The sequence below is a fragment of the Myotis yumanensis genome, unplaced genomic scaffold, assembly GCF_028538775.1.
Source record: "Myotis yumanensis isolate MYYU_CA2020_CCGP unplaced genomic scaffold, mMyoYum1.0.hap1 SCAF_2, whole genome shotgun sequence".
NCBI lineage: Eukaryota > Metazoa > Chordata > Mammalia > Chiroptera > Vespertilionidae > Myotis > Myotis yumanensis.
Window position 1 is genome coordinate 13,609,154 of NW_027223753.1, and position 18,491 is coordinate 13,627,644.

Consider the following 18,491-nt stretch of genomic DNA (forward strand, 5'->3'; position numbering starts at 1 on the left):
CAGCCATGTTGAGAAATGCTAAGGGGTCAGTAGAGGAGAAATAGAAGGTGATTCCGTTCCTGAGGCGGCATGACAAGTAGGATAGCTCTAATTTCTGCAGTAATAGGGAAGGCACTCAACAGGAGGCATGAAGAACTTCATTATGTACAAGAACCTCTCAGGTAGAGAGAGTGAAGGTGCTGAGAAACTCCTCCCATAGGCACAGTCCTGGGACCCAGTGGCCAGGAAACCCCTCACACGTGTGTTTGTGCTGCCTCTTGAAGGTCATGGAGACGCTGGTGAAACGTGACTCTGGTTCGGGTGGTTTCAGTTCTTTGATGTCAGCAGTTCTAGAAAAGCAGACTCTCTCCGCGACAGCCGTGTGGCAGCTGCTGCTGCTGGTTCAGGAGACAAAGGCCTGCCCGCTGAGCCCGCTCATGGAGGAAATGCGAAGGGAGCCGGGCGCCGGCGCTTTCTTCCGGGCAGGTAGGACCCGACCTGCTCGTGACCGTCCCCACTAGAAGTTATTGTCAGACAATAGCAGGAGCTCTCTTATGGCAGCCTCCACAGCCCTCCCATTAGAAATAAGGACGAATCATTTTGTTTCAGGATACAAACCTTTTAACATAAAAGATGCAGTAAGTATTCTAAGCTTATATTAGGAATTATACTCTGAGTGCCATTTTCCTTGCCCACCCCCAGCTAGGAGACAAGTGACGTGTATTCTCATTGTGAAGAGTTGAGTTGAGAAAAGGTGAAGAGAATTCCAGAGCCCAGAACGGTGCTCATCGTTTACTAATGGTTCTCAACCCCCTTTCTTCCAGTGACCACCCCAGAAAATGCTGCCTTGGGAACCATCCTGAGGCACCGCACGGTGATCCTGGAGGCCATCCAGCACACGCTTGAACTCAAGGGCTTGACCTCAGAGGAAGAGCGCCTGGCGGAGGCTGTGAAAGAGGTGTGGGAATTAAAAACATGCTGTTCGGAGAGTCAGTGCCTGGGACTGCCTCACTCCTGGGGAGGAACCAACTTCTGCAGAGTGCCTGCTGTGTGCCGAGCCTCTGCCAGTCACACCTCTTCTGCGCTACGTGGGAGATGATGTCATCCCCAGACGACAGATAAGGGAACTGAGGCTCCCAGGGTTCAGTAGCTTGTCTAGGTTGCTCCAGCTGCTCAGAGACAAAGCAGAGTGCAAACCAGGTTCATGTGACAAACCTACTAGATTTATTCCATTTGTTTAAACCTCGGCAAACTCCAAGGGAGCCATGATACTGCTCTCTAACATGTTTTAAGAAGCAACTTCTTTTAGAGCAGCGGTTCTCAACCTGTGGGTCACTACCCCTTTGGCAGTGGAATGACCCTTTCACAGGGGTCACCTAAGACCATCCTGCATATCAGATATTTACATTACAATTCATAACAGTAGCAACATTACAGTTATGAAGTAGCAATGAAAATAATTTTATGGTTGAGTCACAACATGAGGAACTGTATTTAAAGGGCCAGAAGGTTGAGAACCACTGTTTTAGAGGAAGGAAACTTAAATGGTCTTATGTGCTCCATTCTGGTTTCTAGAAAGAGCCAAGATACACATAGATAGAACAAAGCTTTTGCCCATATGGGGTAGCAAATAGTGCCAACTCATTTTCTGTAAGGCTTCTCACAGTGTGGCCAGCATCCCAGAAAAACCAGGTGGGGACTGGGGAAATTTGTGGGTGTCCAGCCCAGGATCAGGTGTATCTGGAGTGGGAAGACTTAGAAAGGAACAACATTAAACACAAGTTCACCGTAGTGCCTTTTGATCCACGTGGGCATGAGAGGTGTGCAGAGGGCTCGTTCTCACTGTCCACACAGGTGCCCGCCCCACCTAGTCTGACTCTCAAGGGGAGGAAGATGGCACACGTTTCTGTGGGCTTCAGAGGGAAGGTCCGTCTGTTAGACTCTCCCGGCGCCACACACTTCAGAGACGGGGCTTCTGCAGCTGATCAGTTGAGCCTCACTAATGAGTCTCCTGCCTGCCTCCAGGGACAGCAGGCTTATTTAGAGAGACTTGAAAAGAGCAGAAATAAAATATCTTCCAAAATGAAAATTCCGTTTGGCCATCTGTGGATGGTTTTGCTTTATTTCCTCAGTGTACAACTCTTTCTGCTGATAGCTCTCACATTCTGAAAGAGGATGGCTTTGAAAGAATGGTCTTAGCCTCTTTAAAGCCCCTTTCTTTAGAAAGCCGAGTTTCTTGATGAAAGAAAATGATGTTTAAAAGGGTGCATCTAAGTATCTAAAAATGTAAAGCCACTGATCATGCAGAATTACTTCCAGATATTGAAACAATTATATATTATGAAAAATTATTTTGATCTTCAAGGCAGAAACACTAACAACCAAACCCTACAGTTGTCCAGTCTTTTAATATTAGAGCTTGAGAAGTTTTTTGTGAGATGCCTGGTTGCTGAGAGGGTATTTCTCATAGCACATGCTTCCTGCTTCCTGGCTGCACCTTTTGTATCTGCACATTTGCCTTCCAGGTGCCTCCCTTTTTCACTTGTTAATTTCCATGTTTTTTGGAAAACAGGGCTCTCCACCACATTTATCACAGGCATTGTAAGCTTGTTATAGATGGAGCAATGCCTTCCTGAAATTAGCTTTTATCTTTTTTAAGTTGCAAACCATGTAGAAAATCTGTTGATACTAACCGCAAACCTTCGTCTCGTGTGTTCATTTAGATTCTGAGCATCCCCTCTGAGACAGCCAGCCCTGAAGCTTCCCTGCGAGCAGTGCTGAGCAGAGCCACAGAGAAGTCGGTGTCGGCCACTGAGATGTGTCAGCTCCTGTGCAGCGCCCGCTGCTGCTCCCCAGGCCTGCAACCTGTCATGCAGGAGTTAGCACACACTGGTGAGGAATGGTGGGTGGGTGGGGTCCTGTCAGGCCCCCAGGGGTTTCTGTATTGGAGAGAAGAGGCAGCAGTTCATATGAGAGTTCATCCATAGCCACCTTATTTACTTACTAGAGGCCTGGTGCACAAAATTCGTGCAGTTGGGGCCGGGGGTGGAGGGTGTCCCTCAGCCTGGCCTGCACCCTCTCCAATCTGGGACCCCTTGGCGGCTGTCCAACTGCCAGCAGTCAGACATCCCTCTCACAATCTGGGACTGCTGGCTCCTTACTGCTCGCCTGCCTGCCTGCCTGCCTGCCTGATTGCCCCCTAACCACTCCCCTGCTGGCCCGATTGATGCCTAACTGCTCCCCCGCAGGCCTGATCACCCCCAACTGCCCTGCCCCTGCTGGCCTGGTCGCACCCAACTGCCCTCTCCCTGCTGGCCTGGTCGCCCCTAACTGCCCTCCCCTGCAGGCCTGGTCTCCCCCAACTGCCCTCCCCTGCAGGCCCAGTTGCCTCCAACTGCCCTCCCCTGCAGGCCCAGTTGCCTCCAACTGCCATCCCCTGCCAGCCTGATCACTCCCAACTGCCCTCCCCTGCCGGCCTGATTGCCCACAACTGCCCTCCCCTGCTGGCCATCTTGTGGTGGCCATCTTGTGGCGGCATCGCGCGAGGGCATGACGCCACCCAGGCTTTTATTATGTGGGATTTTACATGCTCTTGGTACTTAGAAAAGTCATAGACATAGATGCAAAGTGATACTCTTTGTGCTAATCAAGTAAAGATGATATTGCTTCAGTTTTCTGAGGATCTCAAGTAGTCTGCATTCTCCTCTAAGAAGGAAAGTTAGGGAGCAAAGGAGAAACTTAGAGCCACGAGATTTCTCTCCTATGCAGGTTTCCTTACTCAGGAAAATGGAGAGAAGGACAGGTGGAAGGTGAGTAATAAATTTCACCTGGAAGCCAACAACAAAGCTGATGCAAAGGCAGCCGAGCCCATTGAAGAAGACTGCCAGTCCCGGAAGCAGAACAACCAAGGGGAGGCTCGTTCCTTGCCAGAACAAGAGAAAGATACTTCTGCCTCCCCTGACTCTGCCAAGAAGAGCTTTGTGTGTAAGGCCTGTGACAAGAGCTTCCATTTCTACTGCCGCCTGAAGGTGCACATGAAGCGCTGCCGGGTGGCCAAGAGCAAGCAGGTGCAGTGTAAGGAGTGTAATGAGACCAAGGATTCTAAGAAAGAGCTGGAGAAGCATCAGCTGGAGGCCCATGGTGCAGGGGGAGAGGCTGACGTCCCCAAGAAGAAGAAGAAGAGGCTTCCAGTGACCTGTGACCTCTGTGGCAGAGAATTTGCTCATGCCTCAGGTACGTTCAGGAGGGCGAAGTAACTGGGCATGAGCATTCTGGATGCTGTGGTTTGGACTCCAGGCCTGGCTCCCGGTTGTATGCATTCAGGGCCGGGGATGGGCTTAGAAAACAGCAGGTCCCTACAGAGGCAGGTGGTGTTTCGAGAAGAGCATGAGCTTTGGAATCTGTTCTCTGAACTTTAATTTCCCCATCAGTAGGCAACCTGATTCCACCTACTTTTTTAGATTGTTATGAAGATTTAAGATAATATAGCCAAACACCTAGTACAGTACCTACATTTAAGTTAATACTCAGTAAATTGTGGGTGTTATTCATAATGATAACCAACTATTTTAACACCTGACTCTTAGGCTTCTATGCATCACTTGAATCTTGATAATAAAAAAGAGAAACCATGGGGACATAGTGGGAATTGTTTTCCCTTGCCCCAGATGTTGGGTAAACCTAATGACACATAACAATGAGTTTTGTTTCACTCTTTCTGGGTGACTGGGTCCTGTTTAAGAGAAGGAGAGAGAGGATAGGAAAGAAAAACCTAGGACCCTTCATGCCTGATTGAACCATGAGTGGGACTGAGGTGACTTTTGGAGTGCTGGCAGATGGGCAGGATGGCCGTGTGAGGTCAAAGCACATATGACCTGGCGTCCGTGGTTCATGCTGGGCTTCCTCATGAGTCCTGGCCCAGGGCATGTTGGGGTGTACCTGACACTGGATACGAGTAGCATCATGGCACAATGACTGGTATCTCTCCGGTCCCTGGCCGGCCTCCCCAGGCATGCAGTACCACAAGCTGACCGAGCACTTTGACGAGAAGCCTTTCTCCTGCGAAGAGTGTGGGGCAAAGTTTGCAGCCAATTCTACCCTGAAGAACCACCTCCGCCTCCACACGGGGGACCGCCCGTTCATGTGCAAGCACTGCCTCATGACCTTCACCCAGGCCTCGGCCCTGGCCTACCACACCAAGAAGAAGCACTCAGAAGGTAAAGCATGGGGAATTTTTTGGTTTTTTTTAATGTTTTTATTGATTTCAGAGAAAAGAAGGGAGAAGGAAAGAGGAATAGAAACATCAATGATGAGAGGGAATCATTGATCAGCTGCCTTCTGCACGCCCCACATGGGGATTGAGCCGCAACCCAGGCACGTGCCCTGACTGGGAATGGAACCATGACCTCCTGATTCATAGGTCACCGCTCAACCACTGAGCCACACTGTCTGGGCAAGAATTTCTTCATTCTCCTGACACTTTAATTGTGTGAGCTGCCTGAAAACCCACTTGGAATTAGGCAGGATCTATATCTCAAGAAGATTAAAAACAGAACAGAATGTAAAATCTCTAGGCACACAGAGGACTAGGAACACACGTGCGCAGGCATGTAAATGCTCTGGTGAGTGATTCTGAGGGGAGGCTGACTAACGCAGTGCTATGACTTTATAGTCAGAATGTACATAAAACCAGGAATTCCCTGGACTTTAAGGTGGACTTGGAGCATGGGACAGGCGTTAGTTGAACACCTACTGTGGATCGGGCAGTGGCGGATGCTGAGTGACTAAGCTGGATCCTGTGCTCACAGAGCTGGTGGCTCAGCGTGTGTCTAGTATAGAGAGAGTGACAGTGCAGTCACCGGTGGTGTGATACCCAACAATACCCGGAGATATGGGAGGAGAACATGGGGGTTTCTGGTCTGGTTGGAGGGGAGGAGCCTTCTCCAAGGATTCTGCATAGTTTGGAGCATTTATATGGAAGTGCTAATACTGCCTGCATCTTGCCTGGATTGCCGTAGCCTCCTAACCGCTCTCCTCTCACCCTCCCCCTGGACAGTGCTCTCAGTACACAGGCAGGGTGGTCCTTTTGAAACTAAACCATATCCTGTCGCTCTCTGCTCAAAACTCTGAGAAGGCTCTTCACCTCATTTCTCCTGACCACCTGTGTGGAATGTCAGGGACACAGCCCAGTTCCCGCGTTATTTTTCTCCATGGTGCTGTCATATGATCTATTATCTACCTTAGTCATTGTTTAGAGTTAGTCTGCCCCGTTAGAATGAAAGCTTTATGAGGGCAGAGCTGTTAGTTTTTGTTTCATTGCTTAGCGATGGAAGGCGCTCAGTAAACACTTACTGAGTAAATGAATTTCTTGAGCCCTGCTGCAGGCCCTGGGGACAGTGTAACTGTATACTCTGCTCTCGGTAAAGCAGACCATAAATAAGTGTGTAATATAAATTCAGGTAGTGGTCATTGTGTGAAGAGAAATAAGGCAGGGTAACCAGCAAGAGGACAGGGGTGGGGAGGGGCCTGTTTATTTAATCAGAAAAGGCCTCTGAGAGCTGAGAATTGAGTAGAAACCTGAATGAAGTGAGAGATGGAACCAGCAGAAGCTTGAGGAGAAAAGCATCCCACGCAGTAATGAGCTGAGCTGTTTGAGAGACCAAAGGAACTAGAAGGGGCTGAAGCAGAATAAACGAGTGAGTGCTGAGAGATGCGGTCAGAGAGGTCACCAAAGGCCAACCTTGCAGGGTCTTATACACCAAGGTAAAGGCTTTGGTTTTATGCAAACTGTGTATTACAAACAGTGGCTTAAAACAACAAAAATGTATCATCTTACCGCTTTGGAGGTTAAAAGTCCAAAATGGGTCTTACGAGGCTAACATTTGTCAGAGTGAGAAAATAGAGAAGCCAGGTGACTTATAACTATAGCAAGTCATTGGGAGAAGCTTTGAGTCTCACCTTTATGTGCTGCTGCAGTTCCATACTGAATACGTTCAGGGGGTCAAGACTCGGGGGTTTCTGGACACCCGGATATATCTGTTTCCTGCCTGTGGAATGAGCTCTGCCGTATTTGTGGTGGCCTGGTTAAAAGATGGGTAATCTGTGTGATAAGAGCTCTGTCCTTGTTCCTCAGCGGGGAGACCACACCGACACCCGCTGTTTATCAGCTGTGTTTATGAGGCATCCTCTGATGGGATGCCTCAGGCTCTCACCCATCGTATTGCAAATTGCCTCGTGTTTAGTGCTGGCTCTCATAAACGCATGTGTATTTCCAGGAAAAATGTACGCGTGCCAGTACTGTGATGCTGTGTTTGCCCAGTCCATCGAGCTGTCCCGCCACGTGAGGACCCACACCGGGGACAAGCCCTATGTCTGCAGAGACTGTGGCAAGGGCTTCCGGCAGGCCAATGGCCTCTCCATCCACCTGCACACCTTTCACAGTATGTACTGAGACTGACTGACGGGCATTCAGCACAGACCTGGCCTTGAGAAGACATTTGACAATCATAACAGAATTGTCACTCTACCAGAGCTGGGCCCCAACCAAGGCCCCAGACATGTGACAGTCATAACAAATTATCACTCTGCCAGAGCTGGGCCCCACTCTGGGTCGTTACCTACGTCAGCCATTTCCTGCTTGTGCCGCCCGCACTCTCTAAGCCGTGACTTCCCTCCTTTGTAGAATAGGACTGAGACTAGAACCTACTCACAGGGTTGTTGGATGGATTAAGTGGGTTAACAAATACAAGGCACTGAGAACGTGCCTGTCACACTGTGTCATTAAACATTACCTATGAAAGTGTTTTTATTATCGAGTCTAAAATGGGGAGCAAGGGAGCATTCCTCCTGTCATTCATACGACTGACAGCAAAGGAAATAGTGATGCTCTGGGGAGTATGTCGGAAATCTCTAGGGAGAAGTAGACAACAGAAATGCCCGCTACAAGCAGGGGAGAGCAGTACACCCTGGAAAGCAGTAAAACAGACTTTACCTTGTAAGGTGTGAAGTGAGGAATTGCGGGAACTGTTTGATGTTGCAGAGATGGTTAATCCAGAAGCTGCGGAGGAATCCCACCTCCCGGGATGAAGCTAGGATAGTCAGGTGATCACTGTACTGACTTCTGGTCCTTAGAGCCTGTGACCTTGCATGACCTCTAAACAAAGTCTTGTACCTGGAGCTGTGCACGCACGGCCACCCACACCTCACTGACCACTGCCTGTGTTCTTTCCCACCCCTTCCTCTCATGGACGTCCCTCATGGAACCAGACATAGAAGATCCGTATGACTGCAAGAAGTGCAGGATGAGCTTCTCCACTCTGCAGGATCACCGCAAGCACATCCACGAGGTGCACTCCAAGGAGTACCACGCCTGCCCTACGTGTGGGAAGATCTTCAGCGCCCCCTCCATGCTGGAGCGCCACATGGTGACCCACGTTGGAGGGAAGCCCTTCAGCTGCGGGATCTGCAACAAGGCCTACCAGGTGACCGCAGGTTCCCTGGGCGCTCGTCCCTGTCCCTCGGCTTCTCTCCCCTTGGTCTGGTTTGTGGAGCACATCGTGTCTCCAGGCGGGTCGACTTGGCTGCTTCTCATGAAGATGCAGCTTGTACTAATGCAGATTCTCTAAGGTGATCTGGTGGGAGTAATACGGGAGGTGTGGGGGGGGCTCTAAATGGAGCCGAGTTCTCACCCTCTGACCTGGGTGCTGCTTCCTCCAGGGCACTCACATTCTTTAGACTCTGCTGACCCGAGTGTGGAGGGACATGAGAATGGCAGTCGGGCCTGTGATGCTGCCTAGAAGTATTTTGTTTAGGACAATTATTTTTAACTCCAAGGGAAGGGCTCTGCTTTTTACCTTAGAATTTGGTATGTAATTAAAGGGAAACTCCATAGAGAACCAAAAAGAAACCACACGTATGGAAACCTAAGAGCACAGGGAAGAGAAGGGTCCTTGCTGGCATGTGTAAGATGTAGGTTATGGAGAGAAGCCCAGCAGCTCATTGCAGTTCCACAGAGATTGGGATGTTGACTTTGTACCAAGCCTTGTGCTGGGACATTTCAGTACAGAGCTGAGGAAGGCCTGGGCTTGGTCCCTAGGAAACCGTGGGATTGTGGGGAGAGTCCCGGTGCTGCTCCGAACCCAGGAAGGAGGGGTCCCCTGCACCTGGGCACCAGGCAGCAGTGAGACACGGCTCAGTGGGGAAGATCAGACGCCAGGATTTGAATCTTGCTCCTGATACTTACTAATCGTGTGACCCTGGGCAAGTCATTTGACCCCTCTGTGCCTTAGCCTCTGCCTCACAGAAAAGATTCTAACTCCTCCCTCATGGGCTTGTTGTGAGGAGTGAGTGTCCTGCTGAGCCTGCCCCGTGGTGGCCTCTCAGGACACACGCAGGTGCCTCTTCCCACAGCACTAGCCTCTGTCAGGTCAGCACTCGGTGGCAGGGAAGAGTGGAAGTCCAGACCTACCGCTGACCTGAGAGCCGTTTCCCTCTCGCATGAGAGCTTTATGAGCTCTCCGCTTGCTGGAACATCCTGAAACTGAACACTTGTCAAATTCCTTGCAGCAATTGTCTGGTCTGTGGTACCACAATCGGACCCACCACCCTGACGTGTTTGCTGCTCAGAACCATCGATCTTCTAAGTTCTCATCACTCCAGTGTAGCTCGTGTGACAAAACCTTTTCCAACACCATTGAACACAAGAAGCACATCAAAACAGAGCACGCAGGTGAGTGGTGCCAGAGGCGGGGAGCAGAGAGGCTTAGGGATGTGGATCCTGGGTTTACCCCGAACCCCACCTCAGGGCTAGAGTAGGGTGCGATGGTAATGACCTTCGTTCTCCCAGCACCCCTGAAGGGTGCCTCCCTGGTGCCCAGTAACAGCAGCTTGAGTGGCAGTAGTTCTCCAACCCAGAGATGGAGGGCAGTGTAAGCTGCTACCAGCCCGAGTCACACTCAGCCACAGCACACGGCAAGGGCGGCTCTGGTGCAGATTGGCCTTGGGGGAAATCCTGACCAGCACTGATCAGCTTGCATGCCCTTGTCAGGCGACTTCTCCTTTCTGAGCCTGCTTCCTTCTCTTCAGAATGCCCGTAATTAATACCCACCTTGCAGGTGAATTTGGGGATAATCACAACAGTCAGCAGTTAAGAAGCATTTCCTATGTGCAAGGCACTATGCTAAGCACTCCACGTGTATTTTGTCCTTTAATCCTCACAACCACCTGCGTCCAGGCCGTCTGGACCCAGACCTGGCGTCTTCACCACTGGAGTGCACGATATGTCATAGGTGGAAGGTTCTTGGCACTTGGTAGGTGCCTGCTCGGTGTTAGGCGTCACCCCCGCCCCAGCCCTGTCACTGTCCAGCCATAGGGAGTCATCCTTTTGTTCTTCCCTGTGTGCTTCGCAGATATGAAGTTCCATGAATGTGAGCAGTGTAAGGAGATCTTCCCCACGCCAGCTTTGCTTCAAGTTCACATCAAGTGCCAGCACTCAGGTCAGTGCCCTGGGGATGCGGTTGAGCTGCCCTGCCCAGCGGAGACTCTCCTCTCCACTGTTCACAGCTGTGCAACCCAGGCCAACCTCGCTGCCTGTGCCTCAGTTTCCTTATCCGTAATACGGGGACAGGTGTATTCCTACCTCATCAGGTAACTGTAAGGATTGAATATGCCAGTAGACAAAATACACATAGGGGCCTGGCACCAGTGAATATCCCGTAAGCATGACCTGTGATTGTCCTTGTTACTGCTATGTCTCATCAAATCTAAAATGCCAGTTTAACATGCACCCTTTAAAAAGAATGAACCATTAAGAAAGAAAAGCAGCTGCTAATTAAACTCTGCTTCCTTGTCACTTAGAACTTACAGATTATTCTAAGTGCTGTTTTGGACTTAATTTGACATAGATTTTTATGCATTCTTATGTGTATATATAAAAAGGGAAACAGAAGAAGTAAATTAAGGTCAGATTCTAGCTTCTCAGAGTAGCTTTCAACTCAGATTGTTGACGTGCGTGTTATTCCACATGGTGGTAAACTGCCCTCAGCAGTGCTGGGTGGAGCACGTAGTGAGGCCTCTGGCTATGGTCTGTTGAGCACCATGGGAAACTGGTTTATTTTTCATTCCCGCTTAGGGGATGTCTGAGAACTCACCCCTCGCCTCCTCTCTCCTAAGCCTTTGGGTTCCAGTCAGTGAAAGACATGCACTGCTCCTGCCTATGTAGGTCCTGGTGCTGGACTTCATCCGGTTTCCATGTTCTTTGTGCAGTCGTTGACAGTGACACCCGACTGCCACCGCACCCGTAGTGTCGTTAAATGCCATTGAATCCATTTCAGAGATGTTCATACATGCTTCCTAGAATTGATGACATACAGTGTCGGCAGCACCTTCCCTGCCGCTGAGTGAACAGCGGGCATCCGCAGAGGCGGTTTAGCCTGAACCCAGGCTACTGAAGCTGTAGTTCACAGAGGCTTCAGGCCCACAGAACCCGGGTCTGCCTTTGAGCATGTTCCTCACTGCTCCTTCCTCTCCCTGCCCTTGTCTCTCAGCCATTTCACCCACAGCTCATCCTTGTCTCCTGCCTCCAGGGTCGCAGCCATTCAGGTGCTTGTACTGTGCAGCCACCTTCCGCTTCCCCGGAGCACTGCAGCACCACGTCACCACAGAGCACTTCAAGCAGTCGGAGAGCACCTTCCCCTGTGAGCTCTGTGGGGAGCTCTTCACCTCCCAGGCCCAGCTGGAGGGTCACCTGGAATCTGAGCACCCAAAGGTGACAGGCACTGAGACCCAGGCAGCAGCCTCGCAGGTGGTGCAGGTGACTCAGACACGGGGGTGCTAGCATGGGGTTCCTAAGGCTTCTCTAGGGGTCTCTCCCTCTCAACACTCAGCCTCTCTCTCTGGGGCTCTCAGAGGACCTGTAAGCGATACAGGTCCTGTCAGAGTCTCTCTGGACTTCTTGCCAAACAGAACAGAAAGTTCTTGTGTCCTGGTGGCCACATGCGAGATGCCCCTAAGTAGCAGGAGCCGAGAACAAGAATTTCCAAAAGCGGAACCACCTAGGCGGCCCTCCCGATTCACGCACTTCCCGCCTCCTGGGAGGCACCGTGGGATGTGGTGAGAGCTGCGGGAGCCTCGAGAGGTGGGGAGCTCTTTGTTGGGAGCTCCTTCACCCTGAGAGCTCCTCTGGCTGGCGCAGAAACATGTGGGCACATGGGCCTTTCGCCTTTACCGGGTGGGAAGCACCTCCTAATATGTGTTGAGGCCAAGCTTGCTCCCGCCCCCTTTCATTGTTCTTCCCGTCTTCTTCAAGAGGGGGCAGAAAGGAAAAGCAGCTCCCCTCTGAGTACTGGCAGGAATTTGTGGAGGGGACTGGAGAGGAGCTGCAGGCTGGTGGCACAGCCGTCCAGCCTCCTGGGCATCATCTGTAAGCCGTGTTCTACAGGCTCTAGGGTGCGAGGGCAAGGCAAGGGGCAGGCCTCCGGGTGACTCTCTTGCCTTATTCCAGAGGGCTCTGCTCTTAGTGTTCTCACCTGTTCGGGTTCTTGGTAAGATGGCCTTTGGGAAGAGTCCGTTGCTAAGAGAAAAAGAAAGAACACACGGCTTGAAAACTACTCTCTGGATGATTTTTGGTTGCACATCACAGTTGGTCTCTCCACTCCCAGCAGCACAGAGACGTGGCTGGGCTGGGCTGCCCCACAGCTGCCCACTTTTATCTAGTGCCCTGCTCCCCACTCTAGGCTTGTTCTCGAGAGCCATGGTACCCGTGCCCCGTGGGCACTCTGGCTTAAAATAGCAGGGGCATCAGGCTCTCCTGAGCTCCACAGTTTAAGTCATCAACCTGGAGGTTCCAGCGGGAACTGGGTGTACTTAGCACAGACTAGTTCTCCCTGCGACAGGAAGGCTGTCTTTAACAGATGCCGACGTGGAAGGGGTATGTGGCTTGTGGAAGGTGCGAAGGTGCCTGCCCTGCCAGCCTGGTGAGCCAAATGAGTGAGTTGACAGAAGCCACACTTCATCCACTCGCCCTGTAGCCATGGAGCCACGGGAGGCTCTTAGCCTGATCAGGTCCAGAAACACCACTGTCGGCAAATCATTCCAGTGTCCGTGGTTCTAGCATGAAGCTGACACCTTCGTAGCATTCCTTTCACATGGCTCTTACTCTGCAGTGTAATCGTCAAGATGGGAAGGCCCAGTGTGAGAAGCCGAGCTGGTGTGTAATCAGAGTCCGGGCCCTGAGATGGCATACTGAGCTAAATTATAGCAATTTAACACACGGTTATTTAAATTGTTTGCCTGCTTCTCTTTTGCATCACTGGTGTGTAAGATTTGCCTCTTCGCATTAGGCACGTGTAATTGCTCTCCTCAGGTGAAAACATAAATATCATCATTACAGCTGAGATGGAAACCATGTAAATTCTGGGGAGCTAACTGGACCCTGCCCAGAGCCTCACGGTCTTTTCCTTTCAGGTGATCCAAACCCCAGAGCCGGCCGCCTCAGCAGAGCAGGTGATCACTTTGGAGGAGACCCAGCTTGCTGGATCGCAGGTGTTTGTGACGTTGCCGGACTCGCAGACGTCTCAGACCAGCTCTGAGCTCGTGGCGGTGACTGTGGAGGATCTGCTGGATGGGACCGTGACCCTGATCTGTGGTGAGGCCAAATGAGTGTCTGCTCATCGGTGAAGGGGGCCTGCACTTGCAGCAGAGAGAAAGCTCACAGCGGGCCCTTTGCCCTCTGTCCCTGGCTGTCCTGTGTGATAAGCATCTTAGCCCAGCACCAACCAAAATGGTCTCACTTGGAAAATAGATGGAAGAAGTGTCATTGTTCTCATAGAACCAACAGTGCCAACCCACCGCCCTCCCACAGGCTGGCCATGGCCTCCGTGACACTGTCCATCCCTCAGCAGAGCATAGCTTCTGAAATAGAGTTGGAAAGCCATGGGCAGGAGCTAGTGACCAGGTAAGCACAGAGGTGCCAGGAGCCCGCAGCCCTCTGCGCAGAATGGCAGGTGTGGGGCTGCAGGTGCTGTCAGTGCCTTCTGCTCACGTAAGAGTGAGAGAGAAGCACCCACAGACCATCCAGGGGCCCCCAGTCTTGAGCACACTTGGCCCCTTCCTCCCATCTCTCATCCCCCCAGCTGCTGGTCATGGACAGGAGCAGCCTGTGAACACAGCAAGGCCTCGTCTACCTGGGACTCCCACCCGGGCAGTGCCGTCAGCCCTTCCGCAAGTGAAGCCTTGGGAGAGTTCCTGCTGGACGTGTTCAGTGGAGGCCGTCGGCTGCAAAGCCGTCCCTGCCCTTCCGGGAGCCTCGCGGTGCTCTGTACTGAAGGCTGAGCCTCGGCCTTCCCCGTGGCCCAATCCCCTTCCCTGTCAACGCCTGCCTTCTGCCCGACCTGGAGCCATGTCCCTCCCTCCGGAGCATGTAATAGAGCTTGCAACCCACGCCAGGTGGAGCAGTGCCCATGACCACCCCGGCGCTGCCTCCTGCCACCGTCCTCCACGCTGGGTGTTGGCCTGCTGTCTGCCTCTTCCAGGCTGCCACTGCTTCTGCAGGTCAAGGATCCTTTGGAGTCTGAATCGCACCAGGCTTTTTATCTTCCATTCCTAACATGTAATCTGATAATTAATGGGTTGTGGAGTCCATTATGAAGTGCAATTAGATGGATATAGGTCCCCGCCATTTGGAGAGAATGACTAGCATTTATCTTCCTTTCCTCCATGCCAGGAGGTTGGTCTGCTAGTGCAGTGTTTACACACAGGCAGGCTCCCTGCCACCTCGGGGCTTGCCCCCCTGCAGAGGGCAGTGCCCAATGTGATCACTGGCCTTCAAGCTCGAGGTGGCAGAAGACTAGCCCGCCCCTTTCCAAGCACATTTCACATCGCCAGGGGCAAGCAGGGATAAAGGGTCCACGTTGGTCACGGGACAGGCTTTTATTGCCACCACACACTGCTGGAAAGGCAGAGGTGGGCCCTTAACACTGACCAGTATGTTCGTGGGCCAGGGCCTGTGCAGGTAGTGAGCTCCTGTCTGGGCCTTCCACCCATGCTCCTGCCTCCAGGGTGTCCTCCTTGTGATATGCAAATCGCTGGAGCTGGTCAGCTCAAGGGTCTTCATTCTGAAGTCAATGATGTTTTCAAAGGCAAGTCGGCCTCAGAAGCCAAAAACTGACCAGAAGATGGTGCTCAAACCTTTGAGACTTCGCCTCCACGTGACACCTTCACAGCTTCTGCCAAGCCTGTCTGTCTCCTTAAGGTTTTCACCTGTGAGCTGTCAGCCCGGGAGAGCTCTCCATCTGCAAGTGGCGAAATGGCACTGACTCCCGCTGACACCAGATAAACCCACTGAAAGAGTGGAGTGGCCTGTGCTTACAGCGCCTGAGGCCCAGCCCAGCGATGAGGACACAGCTCCTCAGAACCACAAGCTGCGGCTGGGAGCTGCGTGTCCTCAGGACATCTTCCAGCCAAAACACAATTGAATGAAAAGGAATTGCAGAGGACCTGCAGGAGAGAGTGGTTTCTTCTTTTAAACAGTCTTCCGCATAAAAAAGGTGCATGTTTTAAACCCAGTTCGGATCCTTTCCGGTGCTGAGAACCCCTTTCTTAACACTACGGTGTCTGGTGAATTTCCCGCCAAAATATAAGATGGCGCGGGCAATTATTTAGGTTTCCCGCGCAAAATCAGAGTTAGTTTAAATATTTAAACACGTAATAATATTCACAAAACTCAAAACTAAAGACGTCCGGACACAAGAAGTATTTCTCAATAACTATTCTCTTTGCATGGTGAGATATCCAGGGATATCGGTTATAAAATGAGAAAACAATACATTGGTACCCTAACGGTATTGTACTCGACCAGCGCCATAAAGTGTTCTCTACTTACAAGGGATTTTTATGATACCTATTACCCCAATGGGTATGAAACGGTTCGCATACGCAGGTAGGTATCTTTGTGAACGGCAAACAAACAAATATTTGGTAATACGCAGTTACAATCGGCCCGAGTTTACACGTTTCCCGCACTCCACCGCAAATCTATATGAACCGAGTTAAGACGGCTCCCGCGGAGTACGCGCAATTCACGCGAGCCGACTTAACTCGTTTCCCGCAATCCAAGTGTTAATTTCTGATGGAGTTGGGCTGTGGCAGGACATGTTTTCTCCCGTCACCAGCCCAGGTCGCCGTGCTGGGAGCTACACGGACGCCAGACTGACTGCTGCTGTCAGACTCACCGGGGCACCCGCGTCGGGCACGGCCTTGTGCTCATTCTCGTGGGTCTGAGGAAGGGCCATCCCGGGTTTAGTCTCTGCTCCGAGGGGACCTTTACAACATGCGGCATTGGCAGTGACCTTACACTCTCCCTCTCTAGAGATGCCCAGGTGTGATTTTATTGTAGAAAAACTTTTCTAGCTCTAGCTGGCCATTTTATTCTTTCCCCCACTTCTGCCAGAGAGACCTTCTGAGTTACTGCCACAGAGGACACTGTTATCGTAGCCTCGTCCAGCTCGCCGACTTGCTTCATGGCAGTGGTCTTCTCTGCCTCGTTGCTGTGGGTACTGCCTGTGGCCTCCGGCTGAACACAGGGCATTTGCGGTGGTCTGGAGCTCCTGAGACGCTGGTGAGGAGGGACAGGCAGGCAGGCTGCTAGCGGGAGTCTAATTCGGTGGGAGTGATGGGAGCCACTTAGGGACAGGACTTACCATCCAGGTAAGTGAGAAGCGTGTAGATGGTTCAGGAGCAGGATGGCCGTAGGGAGATGTCCCGCCCCTGAGCAGAGCCTGAGGCCAGAGGGGCAGCACAGGGGCAAAGAAGGTGTTTCCTCATCTGTTTATAAAAGCCCATCTCCTGTCTCAGGAGTGTTGTGTTTGGAAAACTGAGGCCATGTCTTCATGGTCTGCAGTGTGAGTCCTGGGGTCCCTGGAGATTGCAGCCCTCCCTGGGGTTGCTTCAGATTCTCCTCCTGCTGACAGTGGAACACATCAGCCTCGCCCCAGGGAGGGCCCGCGAGGGGCTGAGGATGAATGGGAGACCAGCCCCCATTCTCTGTGCCTGGGCTAGTGAGGGACTCTCCCAGGTCGAGATGAGGCGGCCCTAAGAGTTCCTCTCTCATCCAGGTAATGTGGCACCACAGGCTGGTGGCAGACTAAGGAGGCGGGAGGGATGTGCCTTTAAATCTGATGTGACCAAGGATGGAGAAAACTGCTCACCTTACATTGAGTGGTTCTTACAAGCAGTGTTTCTATGACACTGGAGCTAGGAAGCTGGACAGGGATGGAGAAAACGCTGACATGTTTTCATTAGTCCTCCCCAAAGAATGCAGCAGCCAGGCCTGCTCTGTGTGGCCCAGTGCATCCCAGGGACCTTGGGCAGTAGGAGAAAAAGGAGGACTTGGGGTTGAAGGGAGTGTGAAGGCAAGTTGGTAACTGTTTTGGTTGCCATGGAAAACCTTGGGACTGGTAGGACTTGGGCCAAAGGCTCAGAAGCACAGTCAGAGCTCAGAAACTTCTACACCATCGACAGCCTGTACGCACAGAAACTACCTGTGCTTTGGTGATGACGTGTGGAGGAGAAATGTATCCCCCAGGCTAATGTAATTTAGGGGCTTCCAAATCACAGAAATGTTTGTCGTCTCCCTCCCCAGGCCAGCCCCACCCATGGTCAGGACAGCTAAGCAGCACGTGATGCTGTGTGAATAGGATTACAAACGTTCGTGCTCACCTTGCACTAGTCTATAAAAATAAAATATGTTCCTTGAAAGACGTGATGCTATAGATGATTTCTGTGGCTCTGGGCAGCTGTTGAACAGGCTGGATAGTCCTGGCCTCGTAGGGGCTGGGTGCACCTTCAGGCCATGCCAGCGGAGGTGGGTGGGGCGCGCTCACCTGCCCTGTGGAGCCTCCTTTCCCAAACGCTCTTTCCCAGGAGCCAGTGTGGTGCGGGGTCAGACCTGGCTCATCCCGCTGTGCCATGTGCTGACCGTGTGACTGGCGAGGCCCCTCTGAGCTCCCTCCTCTGGCTTCATCTGTAAATGGGGAATTATTATATCTACCCCACAGACTCGTCGTGTGGGTTAAAAGCCTGGACTTAATGAATTTAGTGTTGAAAATGGTAGTTGTTATTAATCAAGTCCTTCCCACAGGCCAGCCATTCCCTGCAGTTTCTAGCACTGAGGAGAGTGTTGGTTCCTTCACGCTTACGTGTCTCTTCCAATCTCTGCGCATCCTGAGGGATCCTTATAACACCCACCACTTCTCATTTATCTCTGGAATCTCAACTGCCCGTGAAGCATAAAGGGCTGAGCAGATAACTATAAAATAAGCAGAAACCTTTTGTGGTGAAAGCTGGAAATGTCACGTTGCTGGCAGCCAACAAGGAAACGAGAGGCAGACGCAGAGGCTGTGGTGGTCTCTGCAGTTAGATCCAGGTGTGAGGCCAGGGGCAGGGTCTGGCCTGCAGCCCCAGCTCAGGCCAGCATTGCCCACCCCACCCGGGGGGGGGGGGGGGGGGGCTGCGGAGAA

General features: G+C 51.8%; 1 protein-coding gene across 4 annotated transcripts in view; it reads left to right on the plus strand.

Moving 5' to 3' along the window:
- Positions 1–17,730, plus strand: part of ZBTB40 (zinc finger and BTB domain containing 40) — a 63,907-nt gene extending 46,177 nt beyond the window's left edge. For 3 of the 4 annotated variants that reach the window (XM_070404306.1, XM_070404308.1, XM_070404307.1), the window contains 12 exons: positions 264–465; positions 804–937; positions 2,703–2,871; positions 3,748–4,212; positions 4,989–5,195; positions 7,254–7,418; positions 8,245–8,459; positions 9,544–9,706; positions 10,386–10,472; positions 11,562–11,788; positions 13,441–13,621; positions 14,109–17,730. In XM_070404306.1, coding sequence (XP_070260407.1) covers positions 264–465; positions 804–937; positions 2,703–2,871; positions 3,748–4,212; positions 4,989–5,195; positions 7,254–7,418; positions 8,245–8,459; positions 9,544–9,706; positions 10,386–10,472; positions 11,562–11,788; positions 13,441–13,621; positions 14,109–14,581 — 2,688 coding nt within the window. In that variant the 3' untranslated portion in view covers positions 14,582–17,730. Of the gene's footprint in view, positions 1–263; positions 466–803; positions 938–2,702; positions 2,872–3,747; positions 4,213–4,988; positions 5,196–7,253; positions 7,419–8,244; positions 8,460–9,543; positions 9,707–10,385; positions 10,473–11,561; positions 11,789–13,440 lie in introns of all 4 variants that reach the window. The other variant, XM_070404309.1, reaches the window with a different exon arrangement.
- The last annotated feature ends 761 nt before the right edge of the window (positions 17,731–18,491 follow it).